The sequence below is a fragment of the Miniopterus natalensis genome, chromosome 11 (genome assembly GCF_054644295.1).
Source record: "Miniopterus natalensis isolate mMinNat1 chromosome 11, mMinNat1.hap1, whole genome shotgun sequence".
Taxonomy (NCBI): Eukaryota; Metazoa; Chordata; class Mammalia; order Chiroptera; family Miniopteridae; genus Miniopterus; species Miniopterus natalensis.
In genome coordinates, this window is record NC_142091.1 from 6,271,284 (window position 1) to 6,287,911 (window position 16,628).

Below are 16,628 nucleotides of genomic sequence, written 5' to 3' on the forward strand. Positions count from 1 at the left end.
AGGGGAGCCTGGGAAATCAACTTTTTAAAATGCCAGTCACATGGCTACCCTGAGAATCGAGAAGGGAACTAGTAATTCTTCCTCCAAGAACTACTTTGGGGTAAAGGCAATGAGAAGCCCCCCTCCAAGGATGGTAGGCCGAGCAGGTCTCAGGGCTTTTGCTGAGGACGTAGTTCTGAGAACTGAGAAAAGGGGTCCCCTTCTCAGTCCCTCCCCCTAATAGCCTACAGCTTCACTGCGAAGTCAAAGCTGAATAAATGTTCCAAAGTGTTGCTCTCGCCACTGATGATGCGCTTGCGCATACGTGTGCTGAGAAAGTCTGGCAGACAAGCTAAGTGCTGAGGCGGGAGAGCAGGTCCAAGGTCAGGGAGCTGCCACAGGGGCGGTGGGGCTGCCTCGTGTGGGCTGAGCCTGATCAGATCAGAGAACAGTAAATGCGTCACGTTTACCCACCATCCATGGGGTTCTGTAGGTGTCTTCCAAGTGTGACAGGATTTTTTCACTTTTGGATTTGTAAGAGATTTCTACATATTAAGGATCTCAAATACGTACAGAGTATCTCAGTGTAAAGGGCACCAAGTAATTGTGAGTCAGCACCCCCGGATGGGGCTTCATTCAAGGGCAGGGCCCTGAACCCTTGGGGGGAAGTGGGGCCCTGCAGTGGGGCCATGTCTCCTCCTCACCACTCCACACCGCAATAGGAATCACTCCCAGATTTACAGTCAGAATTTGGGACATTGGGACACTTAAAATTTGGCATATTTTAGGTAAAAATATATATTTCCACCTTACTTTGAAAAATTGGGAGATCTGGCAAATAAGGGTCCACATCAGCTACGTCAGCCACCTTCTGCCACAGAGACTCTTACACAGGAGCGCATCTCCAGTTCCGCCCAGTCCCCACGCAGGGCTCCTGGAACCCAGCTCCATTTTCAAACGTCTCTCAGGGAGATTTGCAAACATGTGAGTCCATTGATTACTGGCTTGTGCAGGAGAGAGTGTGTGACTTGAGGGCTCCCCAGGGAGCACCTGAATTTTGCTGATACTGGGCTGTGGCAGTGGAAGGTTTGGCCTACAGGGAGATGCCTGGTAGTATGAGTATGGCAGGAGCCCCTGACCCTGTGCCCTGTTCCCACAGGGAGAGGAAGTCACAGTGGTGGAGGTGTGAACAGAGGTCGGGCAACCTGGTTGGGCAGAGGCAACCACAGACAACAGCAGCAGGCTGGTGCCTGGCCCAGATGCACCTTCTAAACCCTTTCTGCAAAAATTGCTGCCATGTGCAGAAATGCAGAAACGTGCAAGCTCTGAGAGCAAGCACTGCTCACCAGTCCCCACTCTGTGTGCAGGTGGTCCTCTGACTAAGCCACAACCGTGCACATCTCTCAGGCAACTGAGGGTTTAAAAAAAGGTGTTTTTGATCCACAGGTGGATATGGTTTGAGGAGGGGAGTATGGGGAGGGGACTTGAGGTGCTCTTTTCCAGCTCCAGGCCCTGGCCAAGAGGTGCCAGGGGAGGTGGGGCCAGTGCTGCGGTGCACAGGCTGGTGGCCAAGCTGCAGGACACAAGCCCCAGGGTGCTCTGCCCTCCTCTGTGGCCTCCTGTAGTGGGCTTTCCTCTCCCCTTGCCAGGACTGAATTCTGCTCCCCTCTAGAGGTCCATGTCCCCAGTCACAGGCCTGTCCTGCCTACTCCCTTTGTCCTTTGGGGTCTCTGCTGCCTCAGGGACAGCCCAGAGTAGGCCCTGGAACTCTGTGGGGGTGGAGGCAGACACAGGGCATGCTGCTGGACTTGCCAGCCCCTCTCCCAGTTTGGGGCAATCACTGCTGCAAACACAATGGTGTCTTCAGAAGGCCTGGCCAAGTGGCATGGACTTGAGAGAGGGCGATGCAGGCGCCCTCTCCTCAGAGCACAGACCAGGTTTCCTTTCCTAAAACACAAGCCCCCATCCCCAGTCTCACCATCAGAGAGGTGGACCTAGGTCCCCTGCCCTCCTGCCCAGGGGCCTGGTGACCCCTGAACCAGGTGAATAGACAAGAGATTGAGAGGCTATCCCCGCAGTTCCTCACCTGGGTCCCCCAAAAGGGACATAGTAGCGATTCAGGACGTAGCTCTTTCCCCCCAAGCTCACAGAGACGTTCCTGTTCTCAGTCCAGAAGTCCAATTCCAAGGCTAGGGTCCCAATGTTGTCCCTGGGGTAGAGCCAGGCACCACCTCAGCCCAGCCACACCCCCCATTCCCGCCCTGGGAGGTCTCAGGTCTGGGGAGCCTGCGGGCAGCATGGGAGGGGCCGCCCACCGTAGGAAGGCGGTGTCGCTGGTGTAAGCCACGTAGCGGTCCATCATGAGGGTGAGGAGCGGGGGCTGGCTGCGCTGCAGGTAGTACACGCGGGCCCCATTGGGGATGTGTCCATAGCTGCCAAGAAGGAGGCCTGCTGACGCCCCCGCCCATCCCCCAGGGCCAAGGCAGATCCGGCTCCAAGCCGTGGCACCTGCTTGTCCTCCCCCCCGGCCTTGAGGTGCCAGGCCCCTGCTTACGTTTTCACCAGGTCCAGGAAGTTCTGCAGCATGCCCTTCACCGTCTCGGGCATCTCAGAGAGGAGCAGACCCTCCACCACCCAGTAGGAGTCCCTGGGGGAAGGGTCCCTCAGTATCCCAGCCGGGCATCCCACCACCCGCCCTCTGCCCTGCATGCCCAGGCCACATCACCTCAGGGTATCTCACCCTGCTCAGGCCACCCCGCAGGCTCTGGGCTCCCCACCACTCCCACCCCCGCAGCTCCTGGCTGCTCACCAGTAGTAGAACTCGCGAAAGCGCCCGCCAGGCACAATGAAGGGGTGCCGTGAGTAGATCAGGGAGAACCGCTCAGGGTGCTGGAGGACCTCTGGCTTCACCTGGACCCAGGGGACGGCACAGGGAGCCTAGACCCCACGCCCCTTCCCCCAGGCTGGAGGCTGGAAGAGGCTGGGGCGGTAGAGGCCCTGGCAGCTGTGGGCTTTGGAGCCAGGCAGCCTGGGCTTGGGCTCTGCTCTGCTGCTGCGCAGCCCTGTGGCCTCAGTCAAGTCTGGCTGCTGGGAGCCCGGCCTGCTCACCCCCACGTGCGGGCTCCTGCAGCCCTGCTGTGCTCGGTGGTGTGAAGGAGCCCTGACCCCTTGCCTGGCACCAGCAGGTGCTCACCAAGCAGTGGCCACTCTCAGGACCCAGGCGGGGGGTCATTTCCTCCAGCTCCCCTTGCCCCCCGAATCTCTGCTACCACCACCAAGCCAGGCCCAGAGACTGAGGGCTCCACATTCTCTGGCCCAGAACCGTTTCCCCAGTGGGGTGGACGTGAGTGAACGTGGCTGAGGGAGAGCAAGGTCGGGCCAGAGTGGGGCTTGCTGGGTGTCCGCCCCAGGTGCTTCCTTCCCTCTGCTCCTTCCTGCTAGTTCTGTATGAGTGAGTGTGGTTTTGGTGGGAGAGGCCCTGTGGGGAGCAGTGGAATGAGGCTCAGGTTCCCGGGGGCTGGCTGAGGAAGCAGCATACACTAGCAGAGGAGCCCGGAGCACTGCTCTGCCTGTGGGTGCCAGGGCCCTGGGGGCTGGGTGGGAGGACAGGTGCTGTGCAGCCTTGGGCAAATCACTGCCCTGTCTGAGCCTCAGACAAAGGAGAGAAAGTGCCAACAGCTGAGCTGTGCTGATCACAGGGCTGGGCCACACCGAGCAGTAGCCATGGTCATTCCTGTGCAGAAGCGTGGCCCGAGGAGCTCGGGGAAGAGCCCAGCAGGAGTGAACAGTTACCAGGCGCTGTTAGAGCAGGAGTGGGCAGCCTGGAGGTGGCGGGACTGGCTAGGTTTGCCTGGGGGAATGCTGGGAGGGCTTCATGGAGGAGGGGAGGAGTTAGAAGCAGATATTCCCCTGCTCCCTCTGTGAAGTTCTCTATAAAATTCTTATATCTCTAGATTCCTTCTGTAGAAGCTAAGTTTAGGAGCCTGCTTACTCCATCCACATAGAGTGTTGCCCCAGAGAATGACACTGAAGCCACAAAGTACAGGAACCTGCGGGACCAGCGCTTGGCGGCCATGAAGGCTCTCCTTTGGGATGAGAAGAAGGGTGCCTGGTTTGACTATGACCTTGAAAGCCAAAAGAAGAACCAAGAGTTTTACCCATCCAACCTTGCTCCCCTCTGGGCCGGCTGCTTCTCTGACCCAGGTGTCGTGGACAAGGCCCTGAAGTACCTGGAGGTGAGGGGGCAGCAGGGCAGCCTGGTGCACTGGGGCAGCTCCACTGGCTTTCTCCCTGCCCCTGAGCAGTGATCTCTGGCAAGGGGCAGCCACTCTCTCCTGTGGCTTAGCCTGAGGGTCCCGCTGCAGCCACCAGGGGGCAGCTGAGAGCCAAGAGGGGAAGGCCCAAGAAAGGGACATCTGGCTTGAGCAGGGCCCAGCCTCCTGGCTCCCCACCCAGCCCCACCCACAGTCACACTGATGTCTGGAACATTCCAGGACAGCCAGATCCTGACCTACCAACACGGGATCCCAACCTCTCTCAGGAAGACGGGCCAGCAGTGGGACTTCCCCAATGCCTGGGCCCCCCTACAGGACCTGGTCATCAGAGGTAGGAGGCAGGATGGGCATGTCCCAGGGCCTCACCCCGTGGAGGTACAGAGTGGGCCTCCCTAGTACTGGGGAGGTGTGAACAAAGGATGTGGGGTCTTTCTCTGACTCCCCTGTTCTCTCAGCCTCCCAGTCAGCAAGCATTTGCGTCCACGGCCACCTGGTAGGGGACTCAGCCCTCCTCTCCCTCCAAACCCAGGCCCTGGATCAGAGCAGGTTCGCCTGTGGTTCCAGGAAGAAGGTCATAGGGTCCGGCCTCTTTCCCACCTTGAGAAGCATTAGCTCAGGCCCCGGCTCCCCCTCGGATGGGGGCTCTGGAGATTCAGGGTCCTGCCTTGGGGCGGGGTCTAGGTCTGGCCAAGTCGCCTTCACCCAGGACCCAGGAAGTGGCTTTCCAGCTGGCGCAGAATTGGATCCAAACCAACTTTGATGTCTACTCCCAGAAGTCAGCCATGTTCGAGAAGGTGAGCTGGCCCTGAGCCCAGTCCCCCCAGTTGGCCTCCCCAAGGTGAGGTGAGGAATTGTCAGGCTTGCAAAGCCCAGGCCCAGGGGTGGTGGCGGCACCCAGTGGCTACTCCTGGGCACTGCAGAGGTAAGAGACAGGCCAGAGCAGCCTCTCCCAAAGGATCTCCCATTTCCTGCTCCCCCTGGAGGCTGGGTCAGGGGGTGGGGATAGTGCTGACCTTAGGCTTGTCCTCTTGTCCCCAGTATGACATCAGCAACGGAGGACAGCCAGGTGGTGGAGGGGAGTATGAAGTTCAGGTGAGTGGGCCAACATCCTACAGGGAACTGTGGGGCTCTGCTGTCCCCACAGCTGACCATGACCTTCCCTCTCTAGGCCTCAGTTCTCCCATGGGTGTGGGTCTGCAGGGAGGAGCCAGACTGGTCCTCCTTGGTCCCCTGGGCTAGGCAGGGCCAGTGCCTCTGGGTAGAGATCCCACACGTGCCTAAAAGGACTTGAGGGCCTTCCCCAGAGGGCTTGCCCACAGGCCATGCCTCTCTCCAGAAAGGGTTTGGCTGGACCAATGGAGTGGTCCTGATGCTCCTGGACCGTTATGGTGACCGGCTGAGCTCAGGAGCCCAGACAGCTTTCCTGCAGCCCCACTGCCTCATAGCTGCCCTTCTGCTCAGCCTCCTGCCACAGTGATGGGCCCCACTGCCCCATCTGCCTCAGTTCCTCCTCCAGCTCCAGCTCCTGCCTCATTAAACCTGTGCATGTGTCCCTACCTTCTTCTGCCTCGTCATTCTCCATCCCTGGAGACCTCGTGCCCTTCTGTGCCTCCTGCCAGTCCTCAGTCGTCCTGGAGGAGGGCAGGGTAGTGACCTGGAGGTCATGGGTTGGGCCCTGGGTCCCTCCTGGAACTTTTAATAAGGTGGAAATCCTACTCTGTGGGGAAAACCTAACCCTCCTACCTCATGTACCTCAGCCCAGTGCCCCACACAACTTGGCCTTCCAGAATCACACTCCAAATGCTTTATTGTTCTGCTGAGATGCTTACAAATACTGAAAGCCACCCAGCCTGGCCCCCGCACCCACAGCCCTGTGCTGGAGCCGGGATAGGTACACACTCCCCTTTTGAACCATCCCCTCAAAGGAATCCAAACTTGAATGTATTAGTCTGGATCATTATGTCCTTGGACCCTTTTGAAATCAATAGAGTAAAAGCTGGCAGTTGTTTTATCAGCTGAGTACTCAGAGAAAGAAGGGAGTGAACCCTGCTAAGATCACAGTTCTTTTAGGGTGACTGTGGGCATAACCAAAGATGTGCCCCACTCTGGAGCAACATCCAGCTGAACACTGATGGTGGGAAATGGGATTAACTGAGGTAATCTAGCCAGTCACTCCACAATAAACAAGCAAATAACAATGTTTTAAAACCCCTGATTGGGGGAAAGGGGGACAGAGGGGAGTCAGGACACAGATTTGCTACAATATATTATCCAACATTTTTATTTTTTAACCAAAATTATGAGACATGCAAAGATGCAGGAATGTGTGGCTCATATACTAAAAAACGTAGAAAAAAAAAAACTGCCTGAGAATGACCAAATGTTAAATTTAAACAAAAACACTCTAAAGTGACCATTATAAATATGTTCAAAGAACTAAAGCAAACTGTGTTTAAAGAAGTAAGGTATAATGACAACATTGCATCAAATAAAAATATCAATAAAGAAATAGAAATTGTTTAAAAAGATCCAAAAGAGTACTTCTAGTTTCTAGTCCAGTCATCACCCTGTTTGAACAATTCAAAAACTGAACAAATCGAAAAGTAACAACTCTTAGGTCTGCTAGAGAATTGAGGCCACACGGCAAAATTGGAGACAGACAGGCGGATACAGAGAATCACAACTTACCAGAGGAAAATCTCACAAACCAAAAGCCCTACAGAAACGAAGTTTATAATAAACTAAGTTAATTCTACCCAGTACATCATGTCCAGCTTTCAACCAAAAATTTGAAAGCATAGTAAAAGGCAAAGAAGAAAACAGTTTGAGGAGATAGAGAAAGCATCAGAGCCAGCTTAGATACAGCAGGGATAATGTTGGAACTATTAGATTGGGAATTTTAAAACAACTACAATTAATAAGCTAAGGGCTGTAATGGAAAAAGTAGACAACATGCAAGAAAAGATGGGTAATGTAAGCAGAGAGAGGGAAATTATTAGAAGGAATAAAAAAGAAATGATAGAAATAAAAAAACACTGTAACAGAAATTAAGAAAGCCTTTGTTTGATAGGCTCTTTAGTAGACTGGACATAGCTGAGGAAAGAATCAGTGAGTTTGAGAATATGTCAATAGAAACTTTTAAAACTCAAAATCAAAGAAAAAAAACTGAAATAAACAGAACAGAATATCCTAGATCTGTGGGACAACCACAGAAGGTGTAACACATGTGTTAATGGGAATATCAGAGAAGTCAGAGAAGAACAAAAAGTAATATTTGAAATAATAATGACTGAGAATTTCCCAAAATTGATGTAAGACACAAAACCACAGATCCAAGAAGTACAGAGAACACCCAGCAGAATAAATGCCCCCAAATCTACACCTAGGCATATCATACTTAAACTGCAGAAAATCAAAGATAAAGAAAAAATATTGAAAGAAGCTAGTAGGGAAAATAAAACCTTACTTGTAAAAAAAATAAAGATAAAAATTACACTGGAGTTTCCTCAGAAGCCATGTAAGCAAGAGAAGAGTAGAGTGAAATATTTGGTGCTGGGAGGTGGGAGGAATGGATGTATGAACAAAATGAGAATATCAAGAGAAAGAAATTATAAAAATATACCAAACAGATTCTGGAGCTTAAAGGTACATAACTGATATAAAAATTCATTTAGAAGCATTCAATAATAGATTTGAGCAGGCAAAAGAATCAGAAAACTTGAGGATGGGACAATTGACATCAAATCTGAAGGGCAGAAAGAAAAAAAATGTGCACAGAGACAAAAGGACATGTGGGTTACCATCAAGAAGACCAACATACCCACTATGGGAGCTCCAGAAAAAGAAGAGAAAATAAAGAGGATAAAGAATATGTTTTAAAATAATGCCCAAAATTTGATGAAATACATGAATCTAAAAATTCAAGAAGCCCAGTGAACTCCTAGTATGAGAAACTCAGAGAGACACACCAAGACACAGTATAATAAAACTGTTGAAGGACAAAGAGAGAATCTTAAAAGTGGCAAATGTTAGTTACCTACAAGGGAGCTCCTATAAAACTGTCAGCTGATTTTCCAATAGAAACATTTCAGACCAGAAGGGATTGGCATGAAATATCCAAAGTAATGAAAAGCAAGGATCTACAACCAAGACTATTCTACCCAACTATCATTTAAAACTGAAGGAAAAATAAAGAACTTTCCAGACAAGAAAAATCTGAAGGAGTTCATTACCACCAAACCAATATTACAAAAAAATATTAAAGGGACTTCTTTAAGAAAAAGAAAGAAAAAATGAACATAAATATGTACAATAAAATGGAAACAAATACATACCTATCTAAAATCACTTTAAATGTCAATGGCTTAATTGCTCCAAACAAAAGACACAGGGTATCTGAATGGATAAGAAAACAGGACCCATATATATGCTGTCTACAAGAGATTAACCTCAGATCAAAAGACACACAGAGACTGAAAGTAAAGGAATGGAAAAAGATTTTTCATGCAAATGAAAATGAAAGAAAAGCTGGGGTAGCAATCCTTATACCAGACAAAATAGACTTTAAAACAAAGGTTTTAATAAGAGACAAAAAAGGAAATTACATAATGATAAAGGGACCAATCCAACAACAGTATATTACCCTTGTAAACACTTATGCACACAACATAGGAGAACCTACATATATTAAGCAAATATTAATGTACATAAAGGGAGAGATCGACAGTAATACACCCCATTGACATCAATGGATAGATCTTTCACACGGAAGATCAACAAGTAAACAGCAGCCTTAAATGACATACTAGACTAGATGGATTTAATTGGTATAGTCAGAGCATTTCACCACAAAGAAGCAGGATATATATTCTTTTCAAGTGCACATGGGATTTTCCAGGATAAGCCACATAGTAGGACACAAAACAAGTCTCAATAAATTTAAGAAGATTGAAATCATATCAAGCATCTTCTCCAACGACAATGATATGAAACTAGAAATCAGTTACACAAAAGCCTGAAAAACAGAAACACATGAAGGCTAACGAACATGTTACTAAACATTGAATGGGTTAACAATGACAAAAAAGAAGTCAAAGGATATCTTGAGACAACTGAAAATGAAAACAATAACTCAAAACCTATGGATACTGCAAAAGCTGTCCTAAGAGGGAAATTCATAGCATTACAGGCTTCTCTCAGGAAACAAGAAAACTCTCAAATAAACAATCTAACATTACACCTAAAGGAACTATAAAAAGAACAATAATCAAAGCCCAAAGTGAATAGAAGGAAAAAATAGTAAAGATCAGAGAGGAAATAAACAAAATGAAGTCTAAAAAAATACAAAAGATCAATGAAACCAAGAGCTGCTTCTTCAAAAAGATAAACAAAATTGATAAACCTTTAACTAGACTCATCAAGAAAAAGAGAGAGGACCCAAATAAAATTAAAAATGAAAGAGGAGAAGTAACAACTGACACCACAGAAATACAGAGAATGGTAAGACAATATTATGAACAACTATATGTCAACAGATTGGACAATCTGGAAGAAATGGATAAATTCATAGAAATATACAATATTCCAAAACTGAATCAAGAAGAAAATTTGAACAAACCAATTACAACAAATGATATTGAAGTAGTAACCAAAAAACTCCCAACAAACAAAAATCCTGGACTAGGTGAATATTACCAATCATTTAAAGAGCTAACACCTACCCATCTCAAACCATTCCAAAAAATTCAAGAGGAAGGAAGATTCCCAATCTCATTTTATGAGGCCAGCATTATCCTAATTATAAAACCAGATACAGACACTACAAAGAATGAACATTAAAAGCAAATATCCCTGATGAACATAGATGCAAAAATTCTCAACAGAATATTAACAAAGCAGATCCAGCAATATATTAAATAGATCAAACAGCATGACCAAGTGGGATTTTATCTCTGAGATGCAAAGTTGGTATAATATGTGCAAATCAATTAATGCTGTGCACCACATAAACAAAATTAAGGATAAAAATCATATGGTCATATCAACAGATGCAGAAAAAGCATTTGACAAAATTCAATACCCATTTATGATAAAACCTCTCAGCAAATGGGAAATAAAAGAAACATATGCCAACACAATAAAGGCCTTTTATGAAAAACTCATAGCCAACATCATATTCAATGGGAAAAAACTAAAAGCATTTCCCTGAAGATCAGGAGCAAGACAAGGATGTTCCCTTTCACCACTCTTAGTCAACATAAGTCCTAGCCACAGCCGTCAGACAAGAAGAAATAAAAGCCATCCAAATTGGAAAGAAAGAAGTAAAACTGTCATTATTTGCAGATGACATGATACTGTATATAGAGAACCCAAAGATTCCACCAAAAAAACTACTAGAACTGATAAATGAATTCAGCAAAGTAGCAGGGTACAAAATAAATATTCAGAAATTGGTTGCATTTTTATACACCAACAATGAACTATTAGGAAGGGAAACTAAGAAAATAAACCCATTTACAGTTGCTTTAAAAAAAAACAAACCCACCTAGGAATAAATTTAACCAAGGAGGTAAAAGACCTGTACTAGGAAAATTATAAGACACTGAAGAAATCAAAGAATATACAAATAAATGGAAGCATACACCATGTTCATAGATAGGAAGACTTACCATCATTAAAATGTCAATACTACCCAAAGCAATCTATATATTTAACACAATTCCTACCAAAATACAAATGGCATATTTCACAGAACTAGGACAAATAATTCAAAAATTTATATGGAACCACAGAAGACCCGAGTAGCCACAGCAATCTTGAGAAAGAAGAACAAAGTTGGAGGTATCACGTTACCAGATATCAAACTATACTCCTAGGCTATTGTAACCCAAACAGTGTGGTACTGGTATAAGAACAGACATACAGATCAATGGAAGAGAATAGATACCCCAGAAATGAACCCATGCCTATATAGTCATTTAATATTTGATAAAGGAGGCAAGAACATACAATGGGGCTAAAACAGTCTATTTAATAAATGGTGTTAAAACTGGACAGATACATACAAAAAATAAAATTAAACTATTTTCTTACACCACACATAAGAATAAACTCAAAATGGATTAAAGACTTAAGATAAGACTCAAAACCATAAAACTCCTAGAAGAAAACATAGGCAGTAAAATCTCTGATATTTCTCTTAGCAATATTTTTTTCTGATATATCTCCTTAGGCAAGGGAAACAATAGAACAAATAAACAAATGAGACAACATCAAACTAAAAAGTTTGTTCACAGCAAAAGAAACCATCAACAAAACAAAAAGACAACATACTGAATGGGAGAAGATACTGGGTGTCCCCCAAAAATGTATATACATTTTAACAGCTGATCGCTCAATTTTGAAAATGAAATGTATTTTAATAAACACTGCCTTTATAATAATTATTCAAGGTGTGTGTATACATTTTTTGAAGACACCCCATATTTGCCAAAGAGACATCTGAGAAGTAGTTAATATCCAAAAATTATAAATAACTCATACAACTTGACACCATAAAAAATATCCAATTTAAAAATGAGCAGATGACCTGAATAGACACTTCTCCACTATGGAAAACAGTATGGAGGTTCCTCAAAAAAAATTAAATGTGGAACTGCTTCATGACCCAGCAATTCCACTTCTGGGTATGTATATTTGAAGAAACCCAGAACACTAATTTGAAAAAATATATGCACCCCTATGTTCATTGCAGCATTATTTACAATAGCCAAGATATGGAAGCAACCCAGGTGCCCATCAATAGACAAGTGGATAGAAAAGCAGTGGTACATATATGGAATATTACTCGGCCATAAAAAAGAATGAAATCTTAACATTTGTGACAGCTGAATGGACCTTTAGGGCATTATGCTAAGTGAAATAAGTCGGTCAGAGAAAGACAAATACCATATGATTTCACTTATATGTGGAATCTAAAGAACAAAATGTACTAACAAGCAATATAGAAACAGACTCATAACAGTAAAGTTGCAGGATACAAAATCAACGTCCAAACATCCATTGCCTTCCTGTACACTAACAACAAAACTTAAGAAAAAGAAATGAAAAAAGCAATTCCTTTTGCAATTGCAACCAAAAGAATAAAATACCTAGGAACAAACTTAACAAAGAACGTGAAAGACCTATATACTGAAAACTACAAAGTATTATTAAAAGAGATAAAAAAAGACACAACAAAGTAGGAAAATATCCCATGTTCATGGACTGGAAGAATCAGCATGGTTAAAATGGCCATACTACCCAAAGCAATACACAGATTCACTGTATCCCCATCAAAATCCCAAGGTCATTTTTTAAAGAAATAGAACAAGAAATCATCAGATTTGTAGGGAACCACAAAAGACCCCGAATACCCAAAGCAATCCTGAGGAAAAAGAACAAAGCTGGAGGTATCACACTACCTGACTTCAAATTATACTATAGAGCTACAATAATCAAAACAGCATGGTATTGGCACAGAGACAGACACACAGATCAGTGGAACAGAACAGAGAGCCCAGATATAAAACCACATGTATATGGGCAGATAATTTTCAACAAAGGAGCCAGAAACACACAATAAAGTAAAGATAGTCTCTTCAATAAATGGCACTGGGAAAACTTGAAAGCCACATGCAAAAGAATGAAACTGGATTACAGTTTGTCCCCATGAGCAAAAAGTAACTCAAAATGGATCAAAGACCTAAATGTGAGACCTGAAACAAGTTACATAGAAGAAAACATAGGTATCAAACTTATGGACCTTGATTGTAGAGAATATTTTATGAACTTGACCCCAAAGGCAAGGGAAGTAAAGGCAAAAATAAATGAGTGGGACTACGTAGAACTAAAAAGCTTCTGCACAGCCAAAGAAACTGACAACAACGCAAAGAGGCAGCCGACAGAGGGGAGATGATATTTGCAAACAGCTGACAAAGGTTTGATTTCCAAAATATATAAAGAACTCATAAAACACAACACCAAACAAACAACCCAATCAAAAAGTGGCAAAGGACCTGAACAGACACCTCTCCCAAGAAGATGTATAAACAACCAATAGATATATGAGAAGATGTTCAGCCTCACCAGCAATTAGGGAAATGCAAATCAAAACTACAATGAGATACCACCTCACACCGGTTAGAGTGGCTGTTATCAACAAGACAGGTAATAACAAGTGTTGGAGAGGCTGTGGAGCAAAGAGAACCCTCACTCACTGCTGGTGGGAATGTAGACTGGTACAGCCACTGTGGAGAGCAGTCTGGTGATTCCTCAAAACATTAAGAATAGAGCTACCATATGACCCAGCAGTCCCTCTCCTGGGTATATACTTGAAAAACTTAAAAACATGTATTGGCAAGATGTATGTACCCCTATGTTCATTGCAGCATTATTCATGGTGGTGAAGACATGGAAACAACCAAAATGTCCTGCGGTAGAGGACTGGAAAAAGAAGATGTGATACGTGTACACAATGTAATACTACTCACCATAAGAAAGGATGAAATCCTGCCATTTGCAGCATGGATGGACCTTGAGAATATTATGCTGAGTGAAATAAGTGAGTCAGACAAAGCTAAGAATCATGATTTCACTCATATGTGGGATATAAAACTGAAACTCATGGACACAAACATCAGTGTGGTGGTTGCCAGAGGGAAGGGGGGTTCGTAATATATGGCAATGGGAGAAGATTTGACTTTGGGTGGTGGGCACACAGTGCAATATACAGATTTTGTAACATAGAAACCCACACCTAATATGTTTGTATTAACCATTGTCACCCCAATAATTTTAATAATAAAATAGAAAAAGGAAAAAAGAAACAGACACATAGACACAGAGAACAGACTAATGGTTGCTAGAGGGGAGAGGGATTGGGGACTGGGTGAAAAGGTGAAGAGATTAAGAAGTACAAATTGGTAACTACAAAATAGTCATGGGGATGGGGGGGCTACAGCATGGGGACTTCCAGTCAATTTGGCTGCCTAGGTAAACACGGTACTTGCCACCTCCCACAACCACATCAAAATTACAACTAAAATACAGAACAGCCAGCATTCAGAATCACCTGAAATCTAGCTGAACGTAAGTCCTACAACTAGGAAATTAAACATGAAGCACATGGGAACCAGTAGGAGGGGCAGAGACTCTGGGCATAATCTTGGAATCAGCTGGTCTGACACCCACATGGGGCAGTTTAAAATTGGGAGGGATATCTCAGCTGTGGAGGTTTCCTGGAGGAGCGAGGGGTCCCAGCCCTATACCAGGCCCCCCAGCCCAGGGTTCCAGTACCAGGAAGAAAAGTCCCCACAACTTTGGGCTGTAAAAACCAGTGGGAATTGAGACTGAGGGAAGCTGAAGCCGCTGGAGTCCCAGGCAGCTCCTCCTAAAGGGCCCATGTACGTACTTACTCAAACGTACTCCCTCTGGCTCCAGCGCTGGGCAGCAGCTCGAAAGGAACCTGGGACATTCAGGGAGGAACTAACTTACCTGGAATCAGGTTGAGAGGTGGAGGGGCAGCTTTCTCCCAGACAGAAGTGCTGGCAGAGGCCAGTGTCCCTTTGCTGAGCCCTCTCCACCATAGCCAGCAGGCAGGTGCCATATGAGTCTCCATCATCCTGACCCACACTTTTTGCCCCACCCTGGTGATTCCCTGAGACCTCGCCCCTCCTTACATGCAGTCTCATCCAAGACATTTCCAGTGGCTTTTCCATACACTTGGCCTCTCTTGCCTCAGGCTTAGGACTTTCCTAAAACCTCTCAAACAAGCAGCAGCTGACATCAGCATGCCCCATACCTCTCAATAAGTAGCCTCAAGCCTGGCACTAGCAGCAGCCTGCCTTGGTTCATAAGTTGGCTTCTTCTGGACACCTCCAAGTCCAACACAAGTAGCAGCCATCTACAGATTGCTGTGTAGCTTATGCTGGGTGTCCCTGGTCAGGGCACAGGCAGAGGCTGACTTTGCACCTCCTGGGAAGCCCCAGAGATTGTGCACCCAGTGGTCAGCTTTGACCATGCCAGATTACAACCCTACCACCTCCACGAGTGACACACTCAAGAGGCAGACTCAGTGAGCACCAAAGCCCCACTGAAGCAAGCCCTGCTTCATAGGGGCATCTGCTTCACAGTAGCTCTTCTGCTATAGTCGCAGATGGACCTCAAAGCTGATTGGCTTGGGGGTCAATTCCATCCCAGTGATGCCAATAGCAACCAAGGCTCAACTACAACAGGACAGTGCACACAGCACACACAGAGGAGCACCTAGAAGGCCCAGCTCAGGTGACTGGGGAGACTGAGCCACTGGGTCCTGCAGGACACCTACTAAGAGCAGAAAGAAAAAAAGAATCCAAATATATGAAGATAGGAACTTCTGGAACAACTTCAAGCATACCAACCTTTGCATCTTGGGGGTGGAAGAAGGAGAAGAGAGGGAGCAAGAAATTGAAAACTTATTTGAAAAAATAATAACAGAAAACATCTCTAGCTTGGTGAAAGAAATAGACTCACGAGTCCAGGAAGTGCAGGGTCCCAAACAAGATGAACCCAAAGAGGCTCACAGCAAGACACATCATAATTTAAATGCCAGAGGTTAAAGACAAAGAAAGAATCTTAAAAGCAGCAAGAGAAAAGCAGTTAGTTACCTACAGGGAGAGCCCATATGACTGTCAGATGATTTCTCAACAGAAATTTTGCAGGCAAAAAGGGAGTGGCAAGAAATAGTCAAAGTGATGAAAAACAAGGACCTACAATATTACTCTACCCAGAAAAGCTGTCATTTAGAATTGAAGGTCAGATAAAGAACTTCCCAGACAAGAAAAAGCTAAAGGAGTTCATCACCACCAAACCGGTGTTACATTAAACGTTAAAGGGTCTTCTTTGACTTAATGAATAAATAAACTGATGAACGAAATAGACCCAGAGACACTGAAGCATGCAACAGACTGACGAATCTCAGAGGGAAGAGGGAAGAGGGAAGGGGGATGGAGGTGGGAAGAGATTAACCAAAGAAATTATAGGCATATATGCATAACCCCTGGACACAGACAACAATTCAGCAAAGGCCTGGGGAGGGGGGAGGAGTGGGGGGGAGGGGTTAATGAGAGAACAAAGGGACATCTGTAATACTTTCAACAATAAAGATAAATTTTAAAAAGAAATGAAATACAGCATAGGAAATATAGTCTATAACATTGTAATAATTATGTATGGTGCCAAGTGGGCACTGGAAATATTAGGAGTACACTTTGTAAAGTATATGATTGTCTAACCACTACGCCTGAAACTAAACAAAATAATATTGAATGCAAACTGTAATTTAAAAATAAAAATAAA

General features: G+C 45.4%; 2 protein-coding genes across 2 annotated transcripts; one reads left to right on the top strand and one right to left on the bottom strand.

The window, feature by feature from the left end:
- Positions 1 to 2,061: 2,061 nt before the first annotated feature.
- On the bottom strand, positions 2,062 to 4,054 carry LOC148091913 (trehalase-like). The gene is made up of 5 exons (XM_087822131.1): positions 3,971 to 4,054; positions 2,789 to 2,889; positions 2,534 to 2,626; positions 2,295 to 2,411; positions 2,062 to 2,188 (listed from the first exon to the last, which is right to left on the bottom strand). The coding sequence occupies exons 1-5, from the start codon at positions 4,052 to 4,054 to the stop codon at positions 2,062 to 2,064; spliced, it is 522 nt and encodes a 173-aa protein (XP_087678257.1).
- A 400-nt stretch (positions 4,055 to 4,454) lies between these two features.
- On the top strand, positions 4,455 to 5,730 carry LOC107530790 (trehalase-like). The gene is made up of 4 exons (XM_087822133.1): positions 4,455 to 4,584; positions 4,935 to 5,047; positions 5,292 to 5,345; positions 5,590 to 5,730. Exons 1-4 carry the CDS (start codon positions 4,455 to 4,457, stop codon positions 5,728 to 5,730), a joined length of 438 nt encoding a protein of 145 aa, XP_087678259.1.
- The last annotated feature ends 10,898 nt before the right edge of the window (positions 5,731 to 16,628 follow it).